Source organism: Hipposideros armiger, unplaced genomic scaffold (assembly GCF_001890085.2).
Source record: "Hipposideros armiger isolate ML-2016 unplaced genomic scaffold, ASM189008v1 scaffold_400, whole genome shotgun sequence".
Classification (NCBI taxonomy): domain Eukaryota; kingdom Metazoa; phylum Chordata; class Mammalia; order Chiroptera; family Hipposideridae; genus Hipposideros; species Hipposideros armiger.
This window is the reverse complement of record NW_017731750.1, coordinates 1,301,214-1,311,109: the sequence shown is the minus strand read 5'-3', so window position 1 is coordinate 1,311,109 and position 9,896 is coordinate 1,301,214. Positions and strand designations below refer to the sequence as shown.

At 42.4% G+C, this 9,896-nt stretch overlaps 1 protein-coding gene across 1 annotated transcript in view; it reads left to right on the top strand.

Moving 5' to 3' along the window:
• The window catches only part of LOC109393959 (putative polypeptide N-acetylgalactosaminyltransferase-like protein 3), a 347,307-nt gene extending 342,044 nt beyond the window's left edge, over window positions 1–5,263 (top strand). Inside the window, exon 5 of the mRNA XM_019663704.1 lies at window positions 5,204–5,263. Coding sequence (XP_019519249.1) covers window positions 5,204–5,263 — 60 coding nt within the window. The remainder of the gene's footprint in view (window positions 1–5,203) is intronic.
• Window positions 5,264–9,896: the final 4,633 nt, after the last annotated feature.

Genomic DNA, 9,896 nt, shown 5'->3' with positions numbered 1-9,896 from the left:
GGTAGCCCATGGCAACCCACTGCCACAGGGAGTGCAGTCTACGCCGTCGCCGGCGACTCATGGCAGCCCAGCTCCAGGTTGAGCTGTCGTTCAGCATCTTAGCTGTGGAGGGCAGTGTCACTGGCCCTCATATGTGGGATCCGAACCGGGGCCCTCTGGGATCGCAAGCGAGTTCTTAACCATCGCGCCACTCGGCCGGCCCCTAGAAGTATTTTTTATAACCCAATGGTTGGTTTTAAAAATGTAAAACTTTGTGCTTAATTTCTTGCTTTAACTGTATTGTGGTGATTTTCTTTTTAAGTCTTAAAATTTAGGGGGATTAATATACGATCAATGTTTATGATGGTTATGGGGAAAGAAGTTGTGTTATCCATTGGGTAGAAAGTTGGTGTGCATTTTTAAAACCACTGGTGTTTGCCTCCTGGGTTTGTTCCCGAGGAGAGTTGTGGGCTGAGCTGAGCAGGGGTGGTGGTCTGCCCACTTTGGACACGGTGTCTGGTGGAAAGGGCAGTGTCTGCTGGGTATAGGCCCAGCGGCTCTGGGGCAACCATAAAGCATCTTGCAATTTTATTTTTTTCTGGCAAGTTCTGTTTCATGAAGTGTGGTCAGAATACTCACTCTGCTAAATCCTTGGTAGCTTTTTCTCAATTTTGCTCCATCTGCCTAAAGTAATTGCCAATTCTGCCTAGATCCTGGCCTTACATTCTGTCACTCTTAGTCTTCTTACTTGTCTATCCATAATTTTCTCTTTTCTCATTGGTGGTTCAGTGAGTCCCAGACTCAGGAGGGTAAGAGTCATGCTTACCTTGTGCGTTGTCATCTCTCTAGTCCTCTGCCCAAAACATAGTAAATAAACTCTTTTTTTGTTTGCATGAATTCAAGTTGAGCGTAGCTGCCTGGGTCGGAGCAGGGGTCGGGAAGTGCTTTCAGATTTCATTTTGAACGTCATTCATAATTATATTCCAGATTTTTTTGTCCATGTGTAGCATAATCAGCAAACTTGATTCCACATACTCACTGCTGACATTCTTTGCTATCTGTCCTTTATGTGTAAGAGAGCATGACAGGGGCAGATATGGAGAGGCGGTGTAGTGAGCACGTGTCTGGGTACTCTCCCATCCTCCTCCTTTTGACTGGTTTCATCTCTTTCAGCAGCACCTTCTTTCCTTCTTCAAAAATCCTCACTGGGGTGTATGTCTTCATCAGGTTCCTTTTGTCAGTGTCAACAGACACACCAATGGGCTCATTTGGGTTCTGTCATTGCAGCTCCTAGCTGGACTCTCCACAGCCTCTTGTAAGAGTTTTATCTGTCTGAGCATTGCTCTGTGACTAACTTGCTAATCTCCTATGTGCTCATTTACACTATAATTTTAAAAGTTCATGTAATAACTTAATATGTCTCGTGAGTATTAATACATTTCAGAGTACTTTTTTGACATTTCAAAAGAGTTTCTGTTCATCTTCTTGCTTATCCATTCAGCAACAATTTCTTGGCCATCACTATGAATGTACCTGACTCTGTGGGACAAACTATAGTCCCGCGCCCAGAGAAGACAGCTGCCTCTAATGCTGGCAGTCCATGCTCCCCAGCCTTCCACCTGGAACCTCAGGCCCCACTGGCCAAACACCACACTGAGCAGAAGAAGAACTTCTCTTTAAGAGATAGTCCTGTTGGCATAAGAGAACAGGTTAGACTTTGAAAATCAAGTACACTGGATCAAGCCTCAGTCCCAGCACTTGCCAGCTATTTGTCCTGGCCAATTTCAGGGAGCCACAGATCCCATGATAAGCTGCAGGACAGATTGCTGCATCTCAGGGCTCCTCTGGGAAGGTTAAGGTAGCTGATATGTGCAGCATCATTTACCTGAGTGTACAGCATATCATGCAAGCCAGTGGACTGTTAGTTCTTTTATGCTCTTCTGAAAATGAAGTGTGAGGGCTGGGAGGGAAGGACGAGGATATTTGTGCTGTTGCATTTACATTTTTAAATAAGCCTCTTTATAGAAGGAGCTGCAGGTGTCAACAGAAGGCAGACACACAGCCACTATTTCCCCTCCACTCTGTGTAGCCACACTGTGTTCCCCAGTTGGCCTGCTGTTTTCTCCTACCCATGTCCCACTGTGGAATGCTGCAGCAAAGCTTAGTGGGAGGGATTGGCCCAGATGTGCTGCTAGGCTTTGATGCGGGCTTGTCCTTTGCCATGCTGGGTACAGTGGGACCCTGTTCTGTGTATCAGTCAACTAACATCTGATTGATCTTTGGTTGCTCCAGGAACAAAGAAAGTAGAGCTTCCCCACTGAATTAAAAGTGGCACAGAGCAGTAAATAGGCACACCAGACACACAGGTGAAATTAATATTTCTGTAAAATAGACAAGAATGGCAGTGTTGGACCATAGGATTGGGAGGAATAGTAAACTACCATGAGGTTTCTTATTTCCTAATGTTACCAAGCAAAGACTTGCTGCCCGGCATGTGTAGGAGCCAATATTTTGACACCAGCTTTAGAGAAAAGAAAATGCTTTTTCTGCTAAGTCGACCTGCAAGGAGACAGGAGGCAAGGCTCAAATTTGTCCCCGATCCAGAGAGTTTGGGGCAAGTTTAAGGGATTAGGGGGAGCAGGCTGGTATGTGGGAGCACTGGTGGAGCAGTTTTGATTGGAGAGCTTTGGAGCTTGGCCATTCATGGTATGATATAGTAAGGGGCTTCGGCACCGATCTTCCTGGGCGATGGACCCTTTGCTTCTGAAGTTCCAGTGTTCAAGTTCCAGCCATGTCCTGGCCCTTTGGTTGGGAGTGGACGAGACTTTGGTCCTGGGTGCACTGGAGGACAAAGTTCTCTCCTCTGCACATGTTTCAGTTGCATGACTTGTGGTTTTGGCGTGTTGTCTCTGAAAAGTATCTTGTTAGAAATAGGATAGGACTAGTTTGAGCTGGTTCTGGTATTATATTATGTAGAATTTTTTATCACATATAGCAGATAAAAATAAATAGAAACTACAGGGGATAAAAAAATCACTCCTTTAACTCTTCTAGGTTCTCTACTGGGTTCCCATAAAAGAGGACAGATTTAGAAGAGACACAAACAGAAATTTATTAACATACATACTTCATGTACAACGGACCCTTGAACTCTACAGGGGTTAGGGATGCCGACCACCTTCGAAGTAAAAAGCCCACATGTAACTTAAGTCAGCCCTTCACATACTTGGATTCCCAACTGTGGATTGAAAATACAGTTGAACCTTGAACAAGAGGTTTTGAACTGTGTGAGTCCACTTGCCCTCTTGTTGACCTCTTGTTCAAGGGTCAACTATATATCTGGGAGAAACTCAGGGATAAATAAACTCAAAGAGGTGGTCTAGAAGTGGGGCTTAAATACCATCTTCAGCTAAATCAAAGGAAGACAGGTGTGGAGGAGATGAGTTATGGGAAGGGGGCCAGGAAAAGTACCCATAAACAAGGGTAAGGTAAGTTATGCAGATTTAATTCTGTGTCTTCTCCTTGGATAAGAGTCTCTTGTGATTTAGAACCATCCCTCTCTTCCTATTAGAGAGGGGAGACACCCTTACAAATGGAGATTTCCTTTATAAATGTTAATTTTCCTTATAAAAGGGGAACTTCTATTCTGATAGAGCTTTTCCTGCATTTGCTCTTTCTCAAAATAATCAGGTCAAAATAATTTTTATGCCAAAGAGGTGTATTTTGGGTGACATATTCTGGTCTTCTACAGTCACATTTTGGGCATATTAGGGTCTCCTACAAAACTAAATCATCACCATTCTAATAATAATTACAAGCAGGTTTGGGTGGCAACTGTCCATCTGTGAGTGTTATATGTGGCCAGATCTTTTTGAAGGACAAGAGGGCAAAGTAGATCTCACACCAGAGAATTGGGTTTAGGGCTAAAATAAAAAGTAGAGAGGGAGTGTGGATCCTGAGAAGAAAGAGTCACTTGATGTGAACCCCAAGAAGGAATTTATCTGCTAAGATTGACTCCCCATGGTCAATCAAGGGCCCAAATGTTATGAATAATAAGAGCCTAGCAGCCATTTGTCGACAGGGACTTCTCATGTACTCTGTACATAGGGAAGAAGCCCACACTGAACTCTCAGCTTCCCGCCCCGTGCCCTGCTTACTTGTATTTACACTGTCTGAGTCAACAACCACAGGGAAACCTTGTTTCATCTTCCTACCAATGGCTAATAGCTGCCCCATCCAAACAGAATTATATAAACTATATTCTTGTTTGCATATATACTGACCAATCAGAACTGTGTGGATTGGGATACCTTATTTACATAAAATGGACCTAATTAAGAACCTGGGTGAGAACTTTTGCTATAAAAGACGGCCTCCCTTTTGTCTCGGTGGGACACAATTTAGGTTGCTATCTGAATCAGTGTCTCCCAGGCTGCAGCTCCTATTTGCTCAAATAAATGTCTTTTCCAGATTCCTTATTACAGTCTAAAATTAATTTTGGTTTACAGGGAAAATTAGAGAGATATCATACTTTACATTCCTGAAAATTTTCTCATGCTTATGACTGAAACCTAGCCATTTAAGAATATATTAGTCAGAATATTACACCCTTGCATTGTGGAGTAGGTAAACGCTGTGTTTGCCTCCTCTCACAACCACATCAAAATTACAACTAAACTACAAAACAACGATCATTGATAAGCACCTGAAGTCTAGCTGAACAGAAGTCCTACAACTAAGGATATACAGAAGAAGCCACCTTAGGACTGGTAGGAGTGGAGACATGGAAGGGACTGCTCCCACACCCACATGTGGGGGTTAAAAATTGGGATGAATATCTCAGCTGCAGAGGTCCCCCAAAGAGGAGCGAAGTGTCCTGGCCCCACACCAGACTCCCTAGCTCAGGGTTCTAGTGCCATGGCGGGAAGTCCCAACAACTTCTGGCTGTGCAAACAAGCAGAGATTGTGGCTGAGTGAGACAAGGGCTGCTGGAGTCCCACGTGTTCCTCTTAAAGGGCCTGCACATGGATTTACTCACTGACAGACTCATTCACTCTGAACTCCAGCTCTGGGGCAGCTGCTTGAAAGGTGCCAAAGACATACTGGGAAGAACTGAATTGTCTGGCTGTGGGGCAAGGGCTGGAGGGACAGTTTTCTTCCAGACAGAAGTGCTGGAAGAAGGCATTGTTCCTCTGTTGAACCTTATCCTCCTCTCATCATGCAGATGCAAGTGGACACCATCAACCTGGCTAATGCTAGTCACCCCACCCCACTCAACTTGTGAGCCCATACAAACCGCTTGTCTTGGCTCATGTTGCAGACTTTCCTAAAATCCCTCAAAGGATCACAAACCCAAATAAGCACCATCTGGCCTTGGCATGCCCTGTATTTCTTGCTTAGTTAGCTTCCCCAAGCCCAGCAGCCCTGCCTAATACATACATAGAAACAAACACAGGGAGGCAGCCAAAATGGGGAGACAAAGAAATGTCCCAAATTAAAGAACAGAACAAAGTTCCAGAAAAAGAACTAAACAAACTGGAGAAAAGCAAACTACCAGGCACAGAGTTCAAATCACTGGTTATAAGGATACTCAGTGATCTCAGGGAGAACTTCAACAATAATATGGGAAACATAAAAATGGAGTTAGAAAGCATAAAAAAGAACCAGTCAGAAATGAAGGCCACAATAACTGAAATGAAGAATACATTAGAGGGAATCAACAGATTAGATGAAACAGAGGAGCAGAGGATCAGATGGGTGATTTAGAAGATAAAGTAGCAGAAAACATTCAATTGGAACAGCAAAAGGAAAAAATAATTTTAAAAAGTGGGGATAGTTTAAGAGGCCTCTGGGACAACATCCCTGTAACAATATTTGTGTCATAGGGGTATGAGAAGAAGAAAAGGGAACAAGGAAATGAAAACCTATTTGAAGAAATAATGAGAGAAAACTCCCTTAATCTGGTGAAGGAAATAGACATACAAGCCCAAGAAGTACAGAAAGCCACAAACAAGATGAACCCAAAGAGGCATCATAATTAAAATGCCAAAGGTTAAAGACAAAGAAGGAATCTTAAAAGTAACAAGAGAAAAGCAGTTACCTATAAAAGAGCTCCTATAAGACTGTCAGCTGATTTCTCAACAGGGAAGGGATTGGCAGGAAATACTCAAAGTGATGAAAAGCAAGGACCACGGCCCGAGCTGAGCTGCCGCTGAGCTGCCAACAGGTGGCGGGATGGCTCAGCTAAAAAAAAAAAAAAGAAAAGCAAGGACCTACAACCAAAATTACTCTACCCAGCAAAGCTATCATTTAGAATCAAAGGGCTGATAAAGAGCTTTCCAGACAAGGAAAAAGCAGAGTTCATCAACACAAAACCAGTATTACAAGAAATGTTAGATGGACTTCTTTATGAAGAAGAAAATAAAGGTAAAAAAATGAATAATAAAATGGCAATAGCTACATATCTATCAACAGTTAGTTTAAATGTAAATGAATTAAGTGCTTCAATCAAAGGACATATGGTGGCTGAATGGATAAGAAAACAAAACCCATACATATGCTGCCTACAAGGGACTGGCTTCAGACCAAAAGACACACACAGACTGAAAGTAAAGGGATGGAAAAAGAAATTTCATTAAAATGGAAAAAAAAACTGGGATAGCAATACTTATACCAAACAAAATAGACTTTAAGACCAAAGCTATAGCAAGAGACAAAGAAGGACCCAGTAATCTCATTTGTGGGTACTTACCTGAAGAAACCCAAAACACTACTTCGAAGGGATACATGTATCCGTATGTCCATTGCATCATTACTTACAATAGCCAAGATATGGAGGCAACATTGGTGTCCATTGATAGATGAATAGATAAAGAGTAGGTAGTATATATGTACAGTGGAATATTACTCAGCATTAAAAAATGAAATCTTGCTATCTGCAATAACATGGATGGATGTAAGAGGGTATTATGCTAAGTGACATAAGTCAGCTAGAGAAAGACAATTGCTATATGATTTCACTTATATGTGAAATCTGAATAACAAAACAAGCAAACAGCAACTCATAGATACAGAGAATATTTTTAGGGTTGCCAGATGGGAGGTGGTTTGGGGAGTTGGGTGACTGGGCAAAAAAAGGTGAAGGGATTCAGAAGTATAAACTGGTAGTTACAAAATAGTCACAGGGATGTAAAGTACAGTATAGGGAATATAGTCAATAGTATTGTAATAACTATGTTTGGTGTCAGATGGGTACTAGATTTATCTGGGGTGATCATTTCATAAGGCATATAAGTGTTTAATCACTGTGTTGTACACCTGAAACCAATATAATACTGTATGTCAGCTATAATTGAAAAATAAATTATTTAAGAAAAAGAATATTACCACCCTGTTTTTTTATGTCCTAACAGGTATCACTATAGACTTGTCGAGGGAAGGCCGAATCCAAACCTCACTGTGAACACTGGAAATATTATCTTATAGATGTTGAACAAACACTTAGAAAACAGTGGAGAGAAAATGTAGGAATGGGCCTTCCTTTTTTCTTAAGCAGGCTGTGTTGAAATACATTGTTGACCTACTGCACTCTTTTCTCATTTCTAAACCTAATATTTAATGGCTTCTATGGTAAGTATTCAAAATAGGGAGGTGATAATAGAAAGATTTCTTAGAAGCAGAGTAAAGCAGTCCTTCATCCCACGGCTTGTGAAGAGTATTTGGAGAATGATTGCTGAGAGCTGTGGTTTCTTTTCATGTGTGTATTAATTCAATGTCCTTTATGCTCAGTGGGGCATAAACATACAGCATTTAAATTAACATAAGAAGGCAGAAATGGGAACACTTCCCACAAGATTGCCTGGTACGGCTGCCTCCCTCCTTGGAGCTGGCCTGCCAGGCAGGGCCTCCTGTTGACGCCCTCTTGGTTCTCTCCCTTTCTCTGTCCTGTTTTGGACTGTCATTCCTAGGGATTTCTCTCATTTTAGCACTGCCTCCCACAGATGTCCCAACAGGTCTGAGTTACTTATTATGTAACTGCTATGAACTTGTTGTGTGACTCTCTGGTACAAGAAATGATACATATCTTTAGTTTTTGGATCAGTTGAAAACTGACCTAATTAACTAGATGTCTGAGAATGCCATCATCTGGCTTCTCTGTTCCCACTTACTTAATCAAGGATGCAGAAGTCCTGGGGAAAACAGAGCAAATCCTTGTGCTCAGAGACTGTGGGGATGGCAACCGCTCTGGGATACAGATGCACCCCTCGTGTAGATCCAGGGGGTTCTCACTGCTGCTCTGCCTTCTAAGGCATTCGTGCAGCCCTTCCCTGTTGGACAATGTGGGAACCAGGGCAAAGTTCTCCCCTATACAGAAGGCCCCCCTTATCCTCAGGGGATATGTTCCCAGACCCCCAATGGATGCCTGAAACCAAAGATGATACCAAACACTATATGCACTATGCTGTTTCCTATATATTCATATATATGATAAACTTTAATTTATAAATTAGGCACAGTGAGATTAACAACAATAACTAATAATGAAATGGAATAATTATAACAATACACTGTCATAAAAACTATGCTATGTAAATGTGGTCTGTCTCTCAAAATATCTAATTGTACCATACTCAGCCTTCTTGTTGTGATGATGTGAGATGATACAATGCCTATGTGATGAGATGGAGGGAGATGAATGACATAGGCATTGTGAAGTAGCGTTAGGCTACTATATGGGTGACTTGAACACAAGCTCTGAGATACCACCACAGTCGATCTTATAACCTAGAGGGCTACTAAGTGACTAACAGGTAGACGGCATATATAGCATATGCTGTACAAAGGGATGATTCACATCCCAGGCAGGACGGAGCAGAGCAGCACAAGATTTCATACTGCTACTCAGAAGAGTGTGCAATTTAAAACTTATGAATTATTTATTTTTAGTATTTTTCATTTAATATTTTTGGACCGTGGTTGACCATGGGTACCTGAAACTGCAGAAAGTGAAACTACAGATAATGGGGAGCTTCCACAGGGGGAACTCTTTTTAGTTTCAAGATGCTCATCTCACTCCCAACCATTTCATCCCCTCCACTTGTGTTAAACAAATTTATGACACTTGTTAAAAAGGTGAGGAAGACTTTATTCAAGACTATTGCAATAGGGGTTGACTCTCTGAATATAACAATGACAGTGGGGATTTATAGCCAAGGAGCATGGTGACAGGTTCAGTGGATAGAAAATCACTAAGAGAAGACATTAAGGGTGGGGAGGTTCTTGCAAAACTGACCTAACAAGATTCTTGCTGAAGGCAGACCAATGGCTTAGATATCAAGAGTAGCTGATGAGGGACTTGATTAGATATGAAGGGTAGGGGATTCTCTTTAACCTGACTTTGCAGGATCCTTGCTAAAACTGGACTCAACAAGCATGGACACAGAGGGTCAAGGCCAAGGCCTAGTGGAGAAGAGGGCTCAGGGCAGTCTAACTAAAGTTTGGTCAAGGGAGAGTCTTTGTCAAGGGACCTCTCCTACTGCCCTTCCCCTCCATGCCACTGACGGACCTGACCTCTAAACAAAGGTGGGAAGGGGGCTTTCTTCAGAGACACCCCTGAGACAGAAAGAAGCTGTTTTCCTGACCCTCCATTTCCCCACCTCCAGCATAGCCTTTAGACTACAAAGATTTGCAGGCAAATTGACCTTTTAGTTCTTTTCTGCCTCCTGGTGCAAATGAACAGGACAGGGATTAGAACACTCCTTGGCAGTCCTCCCACCAAGAGCGTGGATAGCATCAGGATCCTCGGACCCCTGGTGCTGGGTGACAAATACAAGATGGAGAGGAGACTTTCTTCTCTGATTCTTTCCTTCCCCTACTATTGTTATCTCCAGCCTCCTAAACACACTAGTGCTAAAGCT